General features: G+C 43.5%; 1 protein-coding gene across 10 annotated transcripts in view; it reads left to right on the forward strand.

Annotated features, from left to right (window-relative positions):
* LOC110523899 (dynamin-like GTPase OPA1, mitochondrial) overlaps nucleotides 1-18,026 on the forward strand; it is an 87,450-nt gene that overhangs the window by 46,121 nt on the left and 23,303 nt on the right. For 9 of the 10 annotated variants that reach the window (XM_090182915.1, XM_090182891.1, XM_090182895.1 and 6 more), the window contains 3 exons: nucleotides 3,182-3,298; nucleotides 3,704-3,797; nucleotides 4,229-4,339. In XM_090182915.1, the coding sequence (XP_090039041.1) occupies nucleotides 3,182-3,298; nucleotides 3,704-3,797; nucleotides 4,229-4,339 (322 nt within the window). Of the gene's footprint in view, nucleotides 1-3,181; nucleotides 3,299-3,703; nucleotides 3,798-4,228; nucleotides 4,341-18,026 lie in introns of those variants that run through there. The other variant, XR_016482711.1, reaches the window with a different exon arrangement.

Raw genomic sequence — 18,026 nt, forward strand, 5'->3', positions numbered from 1 at the left:
CTGGTGAGAACCTGGAGGGTGGAGGTGGACCCTGTCCTGGTGAGAACCTGGAGGGGTGGAGGTGGACCCTGTCCTGGTGAGAACCTGGAGGGGTGGAGGTGACTCCTGTCCTGGTGAGAACCTGGAGGGGTCGAGTTGGACCCTGTCCTGGTGAGAACCTGGAGGGGTGGAGGTGGACCCTGTCCTGGTGAGAACCTGGAGGGGTGGAGGTGACTCCTGTCCTGGTGAGAACCTGGAGGGGTGGAGGTGACTCCTGTCCTGGTGAGAACCTGGAGGGGTGGAGGTGGACCCTGTCCTGGTGAGAACCTGGAACCAGGGCCCTCATTTATCAACCATGTGTACATTTCTTACTAAATTCTAGCATACGTGGAGATATATACGTTGTTTGCATTGATAAATTAGAGCCATATATTTGTGTGACTGTTCTCTCGTCTCCTCACTTCCGTTAGACGAGGGCTGTTCTCTCGTCTCCTCACTTCTATTAGACGAGGGCTGTTCTCTGGTCTCCTCACTTCTATTAGACGAGGGCTGTTCTCTCGTCTCCTCACTTCTATTAGGCCAGGACTGTTCTCTCGTCTCCTCACTTCTATTAGACGAGGGCTGTTCTCTCGTCTCCTCACTTCTATTAGACGAGGGCTGTTCTCTCGTCTCCTCACTTCTATTAGACGAGGGCTGTTCTCTCGTCTCCTCACTTCTATTAGACGAGGGCTGTTCTCTCGTCTCCTCACTTCCATTAGACGAGGGCTGTTCTCTCGTCTCCTCACTTCCATTAGACGAGGGCTGTTCTCTCGTCTCCTCACTTCCATTAGACGAGGGCTGTCCTCTCGTCTCCTCACTTCCATTAGACGAGGGCTGTTCTCTCGTCTCCTCACTTCCATTAGACGAGGGCTGTTCTCTCGTCTCCTCACTTAGATTAGACGAGGGCTGTTCTCTCGTCTCCTCACTTCCATTAGACGAGGGCTGTTCTCTCGTCTCCTCACTTCCATTAGACGAGGGCTGTTCTCTCGTCTCCTCACTTCCATTAGACGAGGGCTGTTCTCTCGTCTCCTCACTTCCATTAGACGAGGGCTGTTCTCTCGTCCCTGAACTCCGCTGCTGCCTCGTTGTTCTCAACACCAATATTCAATAACTTCTCTATTATGCACTTAGCAGCATGGTTGAGGAAAAGTCGCCAATTCAATAATACAAATGTTGTTAGTGTTCTTACGTAATATAACCTCATACAATTTCAGTAGCACATGTCTTAGAGTGATGGACTGTGCCATCCTCAAGGCCTCCACAATGGTTGAGTCCACTCAGACTAGTACCAATCAGACAAGTATCTTGTACACCATTTTTGGGGGGGTCTATTGCTTTTCTAAAGAAATCTTGGTCGCCCAACAGCCTGTCGACCATTCAATAGACCAGTCGACTAAATGGGGTCAGGGGCCCTACAGTCAAGACACCTATTTTATAGCAAAAAAAAAACATGATGTAATATAACAGAATAAAATAGAACAGAATATTTTTCCAGATAAGAAAAGTTGCCATTGCGAAGTGGTGCCTCTCTGGGAGAGTTATTCTCTGTGACCGTTTGAAACAGGGCTTAGTTTGGCTCCTTTTGAAAGACCAATTTTTTTTCAGGGTTACAAACCAAAATCTGTCGTCTTTTTGCTAATGGCCTGCATACATTTGATTAGATTTTATTTTGCGTGTTCTTTGTCATTTTCTAAACGTATTAACAGTTCTACATTGAACACTGGCTGCATGGTGGTGAATTACGGCCACTACATCTATTTGATGAGTAGGCCATAGCTCAATGACTCTGATGAAAATATGCTCTTTGTCTTCGCTCAGTGTGGAACCTGTATGTTTAGTGGGGTTATAGCCTAGGCTAACCTATTCTAAATGGTACTAGCAGTTCGCAAAGTAGCCTTAGCGGAAAATAGACGAGAAGCAATTATTCCCAAACTGCAGCTCGTTGTTTCAACACACTTTCGTACTTCAATTAACCAGTCCATTTTGAATTAGTGATAAAACTGTTGTCGTTTGGCATGGAATGTAGCTTGTGTATCCCGTCAGTTAGAGGGATTTTTTTATGCCCACCTTTTTATAGGCATTTATTTCTGTAGGCCTAACTGGAGCTTGTGTGCAAACTCGGCACGCGTGTGCAGAGGGAGTGGTCGGAACGCAATTGAATGAGTGAAACATGGAGGGGAAATGGAATTTAGGGAGAAGAACTGTGTGATGCTTGCCTTGTTTTTTTGTGCCCCGGCAAATGAACGTTGTGTTCAAGACACATTCCACCAATTACTTTTACTGTATTTGAAAACAATGTGATCTTTAGTTAAATATGGATTTTTGACATTGTCTGTTTTGAGGACTCATACCTATTCTTACTTCAGACAGTAATGTAATCAGAGAGGGAGACCAGCAGGTGTGGGAGAGGTGGACGCGGGTATTGAACCCTGTCTCCGTTGAGGACTCATACCTATTCTTACTTCAGACAGTAATGTAATCAGAGAGGGAGACCAGCAGGTGTGGGAAAGGTGGACGCGGGTATTGAACCCTGTCTCCGTTGAGGACTCATACCTATTCTTACTTCAGACAGTAATGTAATCAGAGAGGGAGACCAGCAGGTGTGGGAGAGGTGGACGCGGGTATTGAACCCTGTCTCCGTTGAGGACTCATACCTATTCTTACTTCAGACAGTAATGTAATCAGAGAGGGAGACCAGCAGGTGTGGGAGAGGTGGACGCGGGTATTGAACCCTGTCTCCATTGAGGACTCATACCTATTCTTACTTCAGACAGTAATGTAATCAGAGAGGGAGACCAGCAGGTGTGGGAGAGGTGGACGCGGGTATTGAACCCTGTCTCCGTTGAGGACTCATACCTATTCTTACTTCAGACAGTAATGTAATCAGAGAGGGAGACCAGCAGGTGTGGGAGAGGTGGACGCGGGTATTGAACCCTGTCTCCGTTGAGGACTCATACCTATTCTTACTTCAGACAGTAATGTAATCAGAGAGGGAGACCAGCAGGTGTGGGAGAGGTGGACGCGGGTATTGAACCCCGTCTCCGTTGTTGTTGTATATGTGACGTGCCAGGAAGAGTTACCTCTCGACCACAGCTCTGCATGTCTTTTGCCTATACATTTCCTCTCTCACTTCGGTTCCCTCTTTTACTTCCTGTATTTCTAGATCAAGGACACGTGGCACCAGCTGTACCGACGTCACTTCCTGCAGAAGGCGCTGCATCACTGTAACCTGTGTAGACGAGGCTTCTACTACTACCAGAGACAATTTGTTGACTCGGAGGTAAGGGTCCTAGGCTCTTTGGTAAGCTGCCAGAGTTAGCTGATTTCAGAGGGACGTAGGTTTGGACGTAGGTTTGGACGTAGGTTTGACGTAGGTTTTCAGAGGGACGTAGGTTTTCAGAGGGACGTAGGTTTTCAGAGGCACCTAGGTTTGGACGTAGGTTTGCAAAATTCCAGTAACTTTCCCAACGTTCTCTGTAATTCCAGAAATCCCGGTTGGAAGATTCCTAGAAAGATTTTTGGAATATCTTGGAAATCTGGGAAAGATATTGGAATTTTGTAACCCTTTGTGGACTGTAGTAAGTTGTCCATCTACACAACATCCTGTTGTCTCTGACTGTTGCATGTAACTTAATAATATAATACATGCCCTGTCTCAGTGCATCATGTTTCTCTCTCACCACAGCTGGAGTGCAATGATGTAGTCCTGTTCTGGAGGATTCAGAGGATGCTGCTCATCACAGCCAACACACTCAGACAGCAGCTCATCAACACAGAGGGTAGGCTGGGACTAGATCTGGGGCTGTGTTACAGGGCTGTATAGGCCCCTGTCTGGAGGCCTGTCTTGTCTGGAGGCCTGTCTTGTCTGGAGGCCTGTCTTGTCTGGAGGCCTGTCTCGTCTGGAGGCCTGTCTCGTCTGGAGGCCTGTCTCGTCTGGAGGCCTGTCTCGTCTGGAGGCCTGTCTCGTCTGGAGGCCTGTCTCGTCTGGAGGCCTGTCTCGTCTGGAGGCCTGCCCTGTCTTGTCTGTCTGGAGGCCTGTCTGTCTTGTCTTGTCTGTCTGGAGGCCTGTCTTGTCTGTCTGGAGGCCCGTCTGTCTGGAGGCCTGCCTTGCCTTGTCTGTCTGGAGGCCTGTGTTCCCTATCTTTGATGTCTGACATTTTGTCTCTGGGTGTGTGTGTGTGGGGTTGTGTGTTTGCATTTGCACACTCAGTCCGGCGCCTGGAAAAGAACGTGAAGGAGGTGCTGGAGGACTTTGGTGAGGACAACGAGAGGAAGGTCCACCTCATCACCGGACGCAGAGTACAGCTGGCAGAAGACCTTAGTGAGTCACCTAAACATACACACACACACACTGGGTACACACACACCACACACACACTGGGTACACACACACACTGGCTACACAGACACACACTGGGTGTATACACACAGACTACATTACACCAATTTGGGTTTAGCCAGAATGGTATCGTTACAGTCATATTTGTGCTGGTCCCTCCTGCTTATACCTTCCTTAAGCAATAAGTTCAGAGGGGGTGTGATATATGGCCAATATACCACGGCAAAGGGCTGTTCTTGGGCACAACGCATTGCTGAGTGCCTGGATACAACCCTTAGCCGTGGTATATTGGCCATATATCACAAACCCCTGAGGTGCCTTACTGCTATTATAAACTGGTTGCCAACGTAATTAGAGCATTATAAAGAAATGTTTTGTCGTATCTGGCTTTCAGCCAATCAGCATTCAGGGTTTGAACCGCCCAGTTTATAATAGTGAATAGATTACTACCTATATTATGGAAAATCATTTATATTATAGTGATAATATGAGGAGCAACAGAGACTTTATGCAGAATGTGATTGAATCGGCTGTGAGATTTCTTTGATTTGATGGCACTGTAAATTGTGTGTTTAGGGCAATATACCTGACACCACTAGATGGCAGTGGTGTTTTTATCTTTGTATTTATTATGGATCCCATTAGCTGCTGCCAAGGCAGCAACTACTCTTCCTGTGGTCCAGCTAAATTAAGGCAGTTCTACATGTAAAAAAAACTAAAAACATTCACAACAGATTTCACAACATATTAAGTGTGTTCCCTCAGGTCCCTACTCCACTACCACATATCTACAACACAAAATGTTTAGTGTGTATGTTATTGTGTGTTTGTATCCATGTGTTTGTGTTGCTTCACAGTCCCCACTGTTCCATAAGGTGTATTTTTTTTATCTGTTTTTTTTTGTATCTAATTTTACTGCTTACATGAGTAACTTGATGTGGAGTACAGTTCCATGTAGGCAGTGGCGGTTCTAGGTTGTATGGCTCCCAGGGTGAAACCCCCCCCCCCATTCTGCACTTTAAAAAAAATAAATAATAATTTCACCTTTATTTAACCAGGTAGGCTAGTTGAGAACAAGTTCTCATTTGCAACTGCGACCTGGCCAAGATAAAGCATAGCAGTGTGAACAGACAACACAAAGTTACACATGGAGTAAACAATTAACAAGTCAATAACACAGTAGAAGAAAAAAAAGGGGGAGTCTATATACATTGTGTGCAAAAGGCATGAGGAGGTAGGCGAATAATTACAATTTTGCAGATTAATAACACTGGAGTGATAAATGATCAGATGGTCATGTACAGGTAGAGATATTGGTGTGCAAAAGAGCAGAAAAGTAAATAAATAAAAACAGTATGGGGATGAGGTAGGTAAAAATGGGTGGGCTATTTACCGATAGACTATGTACAGCTGCAGCAATCGGTTAGCTGCTCAGATAGCAGATGAAGTTGGTGAGGGAGATCAAAGTCTCCACCTTCAGCGATTTTTGCAATTTGTTCCAGTCACAGGCAGCAGAGAACTGGAATGAAAGGCGGCCAAATGAGGTGTTGGCTTTAGGGATGATCAGTGAGATACACCTGCTGGAGCGCGTGCTGGATGGGTGTTGCCATCGTGACCAGTGAACTGAGATAAGGCGGAGCTTTACCTAGCATGGACTTGTAGATGACCTGGAGCCAGTGGGTCTAGCGACGAATATGTAGCGAGGGCCAGCCGACTAGAGCATACAAGTCGCAGTGGTGGGTGGTATAAGGTGCTTTAGTGACGAAACGGATGGCACTGTGATAAACTGCATCCAGTTTGCTGAGTAGAGTGTTGGAAGCAATTTTGTAGATGACATCGGCGAAGTCGAGGATCGGTAGGATAGTCAGTTTTAGTAGGGTAAGTTTGGCGGCGTGAGTGAAGGAGGCTTTGTTGCGGAATAGAAAGCCAATTCTTGATTTGATTTTCGATTGCAGATGTTTGATATGAGTCTGGAAGGAGAGTTTACAGTCTAGCCAGACACCTAGGTACTTATAGATGTCCACATTCAAGGTCGGAACCATCCAGGGTGGTGATGCTGGTCAGGTCAGAACGGTTGAAAAGCATGCATTTGGTTTTACTAGTGTTTAAGAGCAGTTGGAGGCCACGGAAGGAGTGTTGTATGGCATTGAAGCTCGTTTGGAGGTTAGATAGCACAGTGTCCAAGGACGGGCCGGAAGTATATAGAATGGTGTCGTCTGCGTAGAGCTGGATCAGGGAATCGCCCGCAGCAAGAGCAGCATCATTGATATATACAGAGAAAAGAGTCGGCCCGAGGTTTGAACCCTGTGGCACCCCCATAGAGACTGCCAGAGGACCGGACAGCATGCCGTCCGATTTGACACACTGAACTCTGTCTGCAAAGTAATTGGTGAACCAGGCAAGGCAGTCATCCGAAAAACCGAGGCTACTGAGTCTGCCGATAAGAATATGGTGATTGACAGAGTCGAAAGCCTTGGCAAGGTCGATGAAGACGGCTGCACAGTACTGTCTTTTATCGATGGCGGTTATGATATCGTTTAGTACCTTGAGCGTGGCTGAGGTGCACCCGTGACCTAACTGTCATTTTTTTAACACCTGTAAATAATCATGACATTTTAAAAACATATACAAAAAATAAGATTCATAAATATCAAAAATAATTAACAAAGACAAATAGAAACAAATTGTAGTATATACAGTGCCTTGCGAAAGTATTCGGCCCCCTTGAACTTTGCGACCTTTTGCCACATTTCAGGCTTCAAACATAAAGATATAAAACTGTATTTTTTTGTGAAATTTTTAATTTTGCACGCCCAATTTTTCAGTTTTTGATTTGTTAAACAAGTTTGAAATATCCAATAAATGTCGTTCCACTTCATGATTGTGTCCCACTTGTTGTTGATTCTTCACAAAAAAATACAGTTTTATATCTTTATGTTTGAAGCCTGAAATGTGGCAAAAGGTCGCAAAGTTCAAGGGGGCCGAATACTTTCGCAAGGCACTGTAAATACAAATAGAAAAGAGAATTTAATTATTACCCTATTGCAAACAAAAAACACAAATAAAACTAAGTTGTACAAATCCTCTATGACACAAATACACAAATAGAATAACACACTTATAAAGAATAGAACCTGATTATTACACTATTGAATTTCAAACAAGAAACACACAAACTAAATTACACATCTAATTGCATTAGTACTCTACAAAGTTAGAGGTGCGATATTTGATAGATTCCCCTGCTCACCCTACCTCGGGCTTCCAGTGGGAAGACCCGAGGTCAACCTACCCCCCCCCCCTACCTCTGGCTTCCAGTGGGGAGACCTGAGGTCAACCTACCCCCGCCCCCCTACCTCTGGCTTCCAGTGGGGAGACCTGAGGTCAACCTACCCCCGCCCCCCTACCTCGGGCTTCCAGTTGGGAGACCTGAGGTCAACCTACCCCCGCCCCCCTCCCCATCTCGTACTTCTGAGTGGGAGACCTTCCCAGAAAGTAGCCTACTTAGCTCACAAACTAGGATCGTGGCGCCCACTCAGACAAGGTGAATATACCTACAGTCCCACACGGTGACATGATATCATTGACGTGATGTGCAAATGAGCGATAGAAAACCGATCGCACAAATGTCAACATTCTGAATATTGTATATCTTTTATTTATTAATTTTGTGCGGGTGCCCCGTGCCACCGCAGGCAAGATGCCGCTCATCTAGGCCATACCTAAATCCGCCACAGCATGTAGTCATGGTTACCATGAAGAAGAGGTGAAGTCGTCACTCATTGGACAGGGTCGAGTGGATCTCTCCTGTTTCTGTTACTGCTACAGATTTGACAGCTGCTCAGAAGGAGGGTGTCTGCTTTTTCATTTTTATTTATTTAAACTTTATTTAACCAGGCAAGTCAGTTAACCTTTCTGATCTCCCCATCCGGGATCGTGAATACAGACTCAAGCTCATTACCATAACGCAACGTTAACTATTCATGAAAATCGCAAATGAAATGAAATAAATATGCTAGCTCTCAAGCTTAGCCTTTTGTTAACAACACTGTCATCTCAGATTTTCAAAATATGCTTCTCAACCATTGCAAAACAAGCATTTGTGTAACAGTATTGATGGCTAACGTAGCATTTAGCGTAGCATTTAGCATTAGCATTCAGCTGGCAACATTTACACAAAAAAACAGAAAAGCATTCAAATAAAATCATTTACCTTTGAAGAACTTCAGATGTTTTCAATGAGGAGACTCTCAGATAGCAAATGTTCAGTTTTTCCTGAAAGATTATTTGTTTAGGACAAATCGCTCCGTTTTCTGCGTCACGTTTAGCTATGAAAAAACCCCTGTATCCAGGATTGTGTAAATCTATCAGCAAGCTCATTAGCATAACACAACGTTAACTATTCATGAAAATCGCAAATGAAATGAAATAAATATGCCATCTCTCAAGCTTAACCTTTTGTAAACAACACTGTCATCTCAGATTTTCAAAATATGCTTCTCAACCATAGGAAAACAATCATTTGTGTAAAAGTAGCTAGCTAGCGTAGCATTTAGCGTTAGCATTAGCGTTAGCATCCAGCACGCAACATTTCAACAAAAACATAAAAGCCTTCAAATAAAATCATTTACCTTTTGAAGAACTTCAGATGTTTTCAATGAGGAGACTCTCAGTTAGATAGCAGATGCTCAGTTTTTCCAAAAAGATTCTTTGTGTATTAGAAATAGCTCCGTTTTGTACATCACATTTGGCTACCAAAAAAAAACGAAAATTCAGTCCTCAAAACGCGAACTTTTTTCCAAATTAACTCCATAATATCGACTGAAAACATGGCAAACGTTGTTTAGAATCAATCCTCAAGGTGTTTTTCACATATCTCTTCGATGATATATCGTTCGTGGAAGCATGGTTTCCCCTCTCACTCAAATGGAAAAATACTTGCACATGGCTTTACGCACCAGTTTCGACGCAGGACACCAGGCGGACACTTGGAAAATGTAGTCTCTTATGGTCAATCTTCCAATGATATGCCTACAAATACGTCACAATGCTGCCGACATCTTGGGGAAACGGCAGAAGGTCTAAGCTTATTCCTGTCGCATTCACAGCCATATAAGGAGACATTAGAAAACAGAGCTTCAGAAATTCTGCTCATTTCCTGTTTAACGTATCATCTTGGTTTTGCCTGTAGAATGAGTTCTGGGGCACTTACAGACAAAATCTTTGCAGATTCTGAAACTTCAGAGTGTTTTCTTTCCAAAACTGTCAATATGAGAATATGCATAGTCGAGCATCTTTTCGTGACAAAATATCGCGCTTAAAACGGGAACGTTTTTTATCCAAAAATGAAATAGCGCCCCTAGAGATGCAACTGGTTAAGAACAAATTCTTATTTACAGTGACTGCCTAAGAAAAGGCAAAAGGCTGGCTGACCACTGTGTAGCTTATTTACCTATAGCCTATACAGTGAGGGAAAAAAGTATTTGATCCCCTGCTGATTTTGTACGTTTGCCCAATGACACAGAAATGATCAGTCTATCATTTTAATGGTAGGTTTATTTGAACAGTGAGAGACAGAATAACAACAAAAGAAATTATGAGGGAAATAAGTATTTGACCCCCTCTCAATCAGAAAGATTTCTGGCTCCCTGGTGTCTTTTATACAGGTAACGAGCTAAGATTAGGAACACACTCTTAAAGGGAGTGCTCCTAATCTCAGTTTGTTACCTGTATAAAAGACACCTGTCCACAGAAGCAATCAATCAATCAGATTCCAAACTCTCCACCATAGCCAAGACCAAAGAGCTCTCCAAGGATGTCAGGGACAATATTGTAGACCTACACAAGGCTGGAATGGGCTACAAGACCCAGATTGTTCGCAAATGGAAGAAACACAAAATAACTGTCAATCTCCCTCGGCCTGGGGCTCCATGCAAGATCTCACCTTGTGGAGTTGCAATGATCATGAGAACGGTGAGGAATCAGCCCAGAACTACATGGGAGGATCTTGTCAATGATCTCAAGGCAGCTGGGACCATAGTCACCAAGAAAACAATTGGTAACACACTACGCCGTGAAGGACTGAAATCCTGCAGCGCCCGCAAGGTCCCCCTGCTCAAGAAAGCACATATACATGCCCGTCTGAAGTTTGCCAATGAACATCTGAATGATTCAGAGGACAACTGGGTGAAAGTGTTGTGGTCAGAGGAGACCAAAATGGAGCTCTTTGGCATCACCTCAACTCGCTGTGTTTGGAGGAAGAGGAATGCTGCCTATGACCCCAAGAACACCATCCCCACCGTCAAACATGGAGGTGGAAACATTATGCTTTGGGGGGTTTTTTCTGCTAAGGGGACAGGACAACTTCACCGCATCAAAGGGACGATGGACGGGGCCATGTACAATCAAATCTTGGGTGAGAACCTCCTTCCCTCAGCCAGGGCATTGAAAATGGGTTGTGCATGGGTATTCCAGCATGACAATGACCCAAAACACACGGCCAAGGCAACAAAGGAATGGCTCAAGAAGAAGCACATTAAGGTCCTGGAGTGGCCTAGCCAGTCTCCCGACCTTAATCCCATAGAAAATCTGTGGAGGGAGCTGAAGGTTTGAGTTGCCAAACGTCAGCCTCAAAACCTTAATGACTCGGAGCAGATCTGCAAAGAGGAGTGGGACAAAATCCCTCCTGAGATGTGTGCAAATCTGGTGGCCAACTACAAGAAACCTCTGACCTCTAATTGACAACAAGGGTTTTGCCACTAAGTCATGTTTTGCAGAGGGGTCAAATACTAATTTCCTTCATTAAAATGTGAATAAATTTTTGACGTGGGTTTTTCTGGATTTTTTGTTGTTGTTATTCTGTCTCACTGTTCAAATAAACCTACCATTAAAATTATAGACTGATCATTTCTTTGTCAGTGGGCAAACGTACAGAATCAGCAGGGGATCAAATACTTTTTTCCCTCACTGTACATGTGCCTTCCATTGGGAAAGACACACATTCTCTCCTTCGAGAAACATGTTCTTTCTCTTGATCCTCATTCTCTTTCCTCTTCTCTCTTCTCTCTTTTTGCTCTTTTCACGCTCTCTCTCTCTTGCTCTTTCCTCGCTCGCTCTCTCGCTCTTTCCTCGCTCTCTCGCTCTTTCCTCGCTCTCTCGCTCTTTCCTCGCTCTCTCTCTCTCGCTCTTTCCTCGCTCTCTCTCTCGCTCTTTCCTCACTCTCTCTCGCTCTCTCTCTCGCTCTTTCCTCGCTCTCTCTCTCGCTCTTTCCTCGCTCTCTCTCGCTCTTTCCTCGCTCTCTCTCTCGCTCTTTCCTCGCGCTCTCGCTCTTTCCTCGCTCTCTCACTCTCGCTCTTTCCTCGCTGTCTCTCTCTCGCTCTTTCCTCGCTCTTTCCTCACTCTTTCCTCGCTCTCTCTCGCTCTTGCCTCGCTCTCTCTCGCTCTTTCCTCGCTCTCTCGCTCTTTCCTCGCTCTCTCTCGCTCTTTCCTCGCTCTCTCTCGCTCTTTCCTCGCTCTCTCTCGCTCTTTCCTCACTCTCTCTCGCTCTTTCCTCACGCTCTCTCGCTCTCGCTCTTTCCTCACGCTCTCTCGCTCTCGCTCTTTCCTCGCTCTCTCTCTCTTTCCACACTCTCTCTCGCTCTTTCCACGCTCTCCCTAGCTCTTTCCACGCTTTCTCTCTCTTTCTCTCTCGCTCTTCCCATGCTGTCTGTCTCTCCATGAGGCTTGAGACTTCACTTGCTTCTCTCAGGAGAGGAGGTGGAAAGAGAGGAAGGGAGAGTGTCAGGCAGCAGTAGCTAACAGAATGCTGCCTGCCACCTGTCATGTCCACCCTCCCTGCCCTGCTCCCTGGAAAGAAGCTCTACTGATTAAACACAGCAATTTGTGGAGCGGCCGAGTGGATTGCCGACAAGCCCAGACTAGCTCGCACTCTCACACACACGAGCCACACACCGCCCGCCCTCTCGCACAACGCCCGCCCTCTCGCACAACGCCCGCCCGTCCTCCCTCTCGCACACCACCCGCCTGTCCTCTCGTACACTGCCCGCACGCCCTCTCACACTCCGATAACAGAGGAAGCACATTTTTTGTGCTGCCACCTCAATTAGCACATGATCATGTGGCAGGTGACACATTGCTTCTTCAATGTCTTGACAACGTGACTGCTGACATTTAGGAACTGTATCAACAGTGGACTAATGAAATAAATACCAAAATATATGTTTTGAATGGTATTTTCCTATAAGTGTGCATTAGTGAAGCAGCACCAGAGTCCTGCTGCCAGGCCCTTGTTGTCTTGGTCACACACACACACACACACACACACACACACACACACATACACACATACATACACAGTGTTAGACAAATAAGGGTGCTGAGCTCTCTCAAAACCAATCAGGGCACCCTTATGAGTCACAAGTCAATGTTTAGTCAATTTGAACCCTAGACACACACACACCCTCACACTAACACTAGACTGTTGTTATTTCCCCCTAAGTTTGGTGAAGGTGTATGCATTGCTAAAGCCTTCCACCTGCAGCTATTGATGTTGTTTTGTAGAGGAGCTAATGTTTCACTCCTACCTGGGTGCCAGCTAGGTAGACAGGTATCCAGGTGTTTCCTTAAACATACACATCTCTCTTTCACTGTGTGCCACCTCACCGCCAAAGAAGAGGCGACTCTGGGATGCTGGCCTTCTAGGCAGAGTTGCAAAGAAAAAGCCATATCTCATACTGTCCAAAAAAATGAAAATATTAAGATGGGCAAAAGAACACAGACACTGGACAGAGGAACTCTGCCTAAAAGGCCAGCATCCCGGAGTTCCCTCTTCACTGTTGAAGTTGTGACTGGTGTTTTGTGGGTACTATTTAATGAAACTGCTAACTAGACACTATTTTTCCTGTTGCTCAGTTGTGCACCGGGGCCTCCCACTCCTGTTTCTATTCTGGTTAGAGACAGTTTGCTCTGTTCTGTGAAGGGAGTAGTACACAGCGTTGTACGAGATCTTCAGTTTCGTTCCAATTTCTCGCATGGAATAGCATTCATTTCTCAGAATAAGAATAGACTGACGAGTTTCAGAAGAAAGGTCTTTGTTTCTGGCCATTTTGAGCCTGTAATCGAACCCACAAATGCTGATGCTCCAGATACTCAACTAATCTAAAGAAGGTTTTATTGCTTCTTTAATCAGAACAACAGTTTTCAGCTGTGCTAACATCACTGTAAAAATGGTTTTCTAATGATCAATTAGCCTTTTAAAATGATCAACTTGGATTAGCTAACATAATGTGCCATTGGAACACAGGAGTGATGGTTGCTGGCCTCTACGCCTATGTAGATATTCCATAAAAAATCTGCCGTTTCCAGCTACAATAGCCATTTACAACATTAACAATGTCTACACTGTAATTCTGATCAATTTGATGTTATTTTAATGGACAAAAAAATAAGGACATTTCTAAGTGACCCCAAACTTTTGATCAGTAGTGTATATATTTTTATGGCCCACTAGACACCTGTCTTATTCGCGCCCATCTTACTAAACTAATTGATTGCGGCAGTTTGGGGATGGCACAGTCCAAGAAGAAGGGGAATGTGGCTGCACGATGCACTTCTCTCTCCAGAATGCAGGCTCTCCTGCCAATTTGTGCACATTCATTGTTTCATATCTTCATTGTGTGAATTATTTGCATTTGATTGCTAGTCTATCCATTCCCCATTACATGTATCACCAGTAGTACATTTTAGAGGTCGACCTATTCATCGGAATGGCCGATTTTTTATTTAGGGCCGATTTCAAGTTTTCATAACAATCAGTAATCGGCATTTTTGGACACCGATCATTGCTGATTATATTGCACTCCACGAGGAGACTGCGTGGCAGGCTGACTACCTGTTATGCGAGTGCAGCAAGGAGTGCACCAAGGTAAGGTGCTTATAAAAAACAATCAATCTTAACATAATCACTCGTGAACTACATATGGTTGATTATATTACTAGTTTATCTAGCTTGTCCTGCGTTGCAAATAATCGATGCGCTGCCTGTTAATTTATCATTGAATCACAGCCTACTTCGCCAAACGGGTGATTTAACAAGCGCATTTGCAAAAAAAGCACTGTCGTTGCACCAATGTGTACCTAACCATAAACATCAACGCCTTTCTTAAAATCAATACACAAGTATATATTTTTAAACCTGCATATTTAGTTAATAATGCCTGCTAACATGAATGTATTTTAACTAGGGAAATTGTGTCATTTCTCTTGCATTCTGTGCATCAGAGTCAGGGTATATGCAGCAGTTTGGTCCGCCTGGCTCGTTGCGAACTGTGTGAAGACTATTTGTTCCTAACAAAGACAGCCAACTTCGCCAAATGGGAAATGATTTAACAAAAGCGCAATCGTTTTATGAATGTACCTAACCATAAACATCAACGCCTTTATTAAAATCAATACACAGAAGTATATTTTCTTAAACCTGCATATTTAGTTAAAAGAAATCTTGGTTAGCAGGCAATATTAACCAGGTGAAATTGTGTCACTTCTCTTGCGTTCATTGCACGCAGAGTCAGGGTATATGCAACAGTTTGGGCCGCCTGGCTCGTTGCGAACTTATTTGCCAGGATTTTACGTAATTATGACATAACATTGAAGGTTGTGCAATGTAACAGCAATATTTAGACTTATGGATGCCACCCGTTAAATAAAATACTGAACGGTTCTGTATTTCACTGAAAGAATAAACGTTTTGTTTTCGAAATGATAGTTTCCGGATTTAACCATATTAATGGCCTAAGGCTCGTATTTCTGTGTGTTATTATATTATATTTAAATCTATGATTTGATAGAGCAGTCTCACTGAGCGGTGGTAGGAAGCAGCAAGCTCGTAAACATTCACTCAAACAGCACTGTCCTGCATTTGCCAGCAGCTCTTTGCTGTGCTTCAAGCATTGCACTGTTTATGACTTCAAGCCTATCAACTCCTGAGATTAGGCTGGCAATACTAAAGTACCTATTAGAACATCCAATAGTCAAAGGTATATGAAATACAAATGGTATAGAGAGAAATAGTCCTATAATAACTACAACCTAAAACTTCTTACCTGGGAATATTGAAGACTCATGTTAAAAGGAACCACCAGCTTTCATATGTTCTGAGCAAGGAACTCAAATGTTAGCTTTTTTACATAGCACATATTGCACTTTTACTTCTCCAACACTTTGTTTTTGCATTATTTAAACCAAATTGAACATGTTTCATTATTTATTTGAGACAAAATTGATCTTATTTTTGCATTATATTAAGTTAAGTGTTCATTCAGTGTTGTAATTGTCATTATTACAAATATATATTAAAAAATCGGCCGGTTTAATCGGTATCAGCTTTTTTTTTGGTTCTCCAATAATCGGTATCGGCGTTCAAAATTCATAATCGGTCGACCTCTAGTACATTTACTATTCATTCCTATTTCTAATCTGTAATGTTTGTTTGGTTAGGTTAACGTCTTATTGCATTCAATATAATATTATTCTGGTCTTTTACCGTTCTCACTGTCGGAGTGGACAACCTATGCTACACTTATGAGAAACAAGTTTTGGTTTATCATTCCTTTTACGAGTTTAGTTTATTAATTTAGTAATTGTCTTTTGTTTGGAGCGCTCCTGTCAATGTTGGGTAATCACGCGCACCAGATTACGCATAGAATTAGGCCTAGAGGCTACCTGGCCTGCGCTCAACTGTAGGCATATAAATGTGCCCATTTGGGGATCTTATTACTATGTATGATTGGCTTAACACACCACTACAAATGAGCTGTGGAGCTTCTCAAAGTAGTGTTTTCTTCACCTCAAACAGCAAGCAAACGTCTGTTTTTTTTTTATATCTTATATTTTTATATGAGAATAACAAAAGTTCCTCGATGTGTTTGAAAAATAATTCCATCTCTCTCCCTTTTTTATAACCATTAAGCGTGAACAATAGTTTGTCAAATGTGTTTGAAGAATCTTTCCATTTCTCCCTTCTCTCTTTTGATAACCACTAAGCGTGAAAAGGGAAAAATGCCAGTGGAAACATAATTTCTTCTTATCCCTTGTGCAAATAGCTTACAGCTGTCTGTCCTGAGCTCACTGGTGCAGGAAACTCAGAGGGTCCAGAATATTTTATACAGTGTTGCAAGCATGAGCTTCTGGATGGACACATTAGTTGGTAGTTGATTAAATGTTTCAAGTTTGGCTATGCATGGCTTGTCTGCAACAATGTGATTTATAGGATATTTATTTTTATCAGGGTATTTTCTACCTGCAGGCTGCAATGTTTATATTTGTTGACTTTATAGGCTATTTTTACATAGTTGGCAATAGAAGATAGTTTTTAGGTTTGTCATTTACATTTGGATCAAATTTTTATTAACCACATGACAATGATTTTGGCATACGAAATAAAACTGTTCCACGAAAATGTGCAAATGAAAACCATAACTGGCATGCAGATTGGTAGAAAATACTAAGATAAATTGGCATTCCAAATGAGGATTTTGCAGACTCCTCTTGTAACCTATTACCGGCAACTTCAGGAGAGTAACTGCATAATCTGGGAAAGCCAGTAGGAGCGGGAGGAGGATGGTCGGGACAGGTGATTATTTTTATTTATTTTAATCTCTGGCTCCCTCTTGAGTCATTTGTGTCATATTTCATCAGACAAGCTCAATGGATATATATTTGATTTTATTAAAACACATAGGGTGTGTCTGTCTATACATGGACAATAGACTTAAAAATGATTACGAATCGATTGGTCGAAAGGACAGATGACTTTCAGTCGACCATGATTTTGCTTGGTCGACTGCTGTCTCCAAGGGGATCCTCAACACACAGTCACAAGACTAAGTGTGGAAGTCCAACTATGGACTCCATCTCCAACTAGAACGTTTTGAGCTCTCGCTGAAAGTTATTCCAAAGATGTTTTATAACCTAACCAAGATAGACCACAGCCTGTCGTTTTATATCTGAAATATCGGTCTCATTGTTCAATATGTGGTTATGCTCTTGTAATTTCTCCTCTCCATCAAGTCTCAACTACTGGTCTGCGATCCAAATGCAGTCCCCAGGCAAAATTAGTTTGAGACACCAGATCTAGTCTGTGAACCCAACATTAATCATCTGATGATGATTGTTAACCATCTATGATGTTAACGTTTCATGTTATTCAATGATTTTTCCTGGTAAATAGTCAATACCGAGCTATTGTGTGTGTGTGATGGAGATAGACTTGTGACATGGCGCGAACAAAAGTCTTGTGATGTAGGGAGCAGCTGGGAAATTAGGTTAAACTCTGACGTAAGCATGTCCCCTCTCGCACACCTGTGTGCTGTTTCGCCCTCCCCTGCAAGACTCAACAGGAGATTCCACCAGTTTAGCCGTGCTGGGTGGGGAGGTGGGTGGGTGTGTGTGTGGGTGTGTAAAACTGAACACGGTGGTACTTGAAATCCCCTCCGATCTGTTTTTACACGCTCCTCTTCTGTGGAGGCGAGATGACGGCCCCTCGTAAAGGTATTTGGTCAGGACTCAGCCCCAGGAGTCTGGTAGTTACTGGATGGAAGGGAAACATTAGCTCTTTCTTTCTCTCGCTCTCTTACTCACTCTCTAGCTCTCTCTTTCTATCTCTCGTTGATGG

This window comes from Oncorhynchus mykiss, chromosome 1, assembly GCF_057628025.1.
Source record: "Oncorhynchus mykiss isolate SJ-2025 chromosome 1, ASM5762802v1, whole genome shotgun sequence".
Taxonomy (NCBI): domain Eukaryota; kingdom Metazoa; phylum Chordata; class Actinopteri; order Salmoniformes; family Salmonidae; genus Oncorhynchus; species Oncorhynchus mykiss.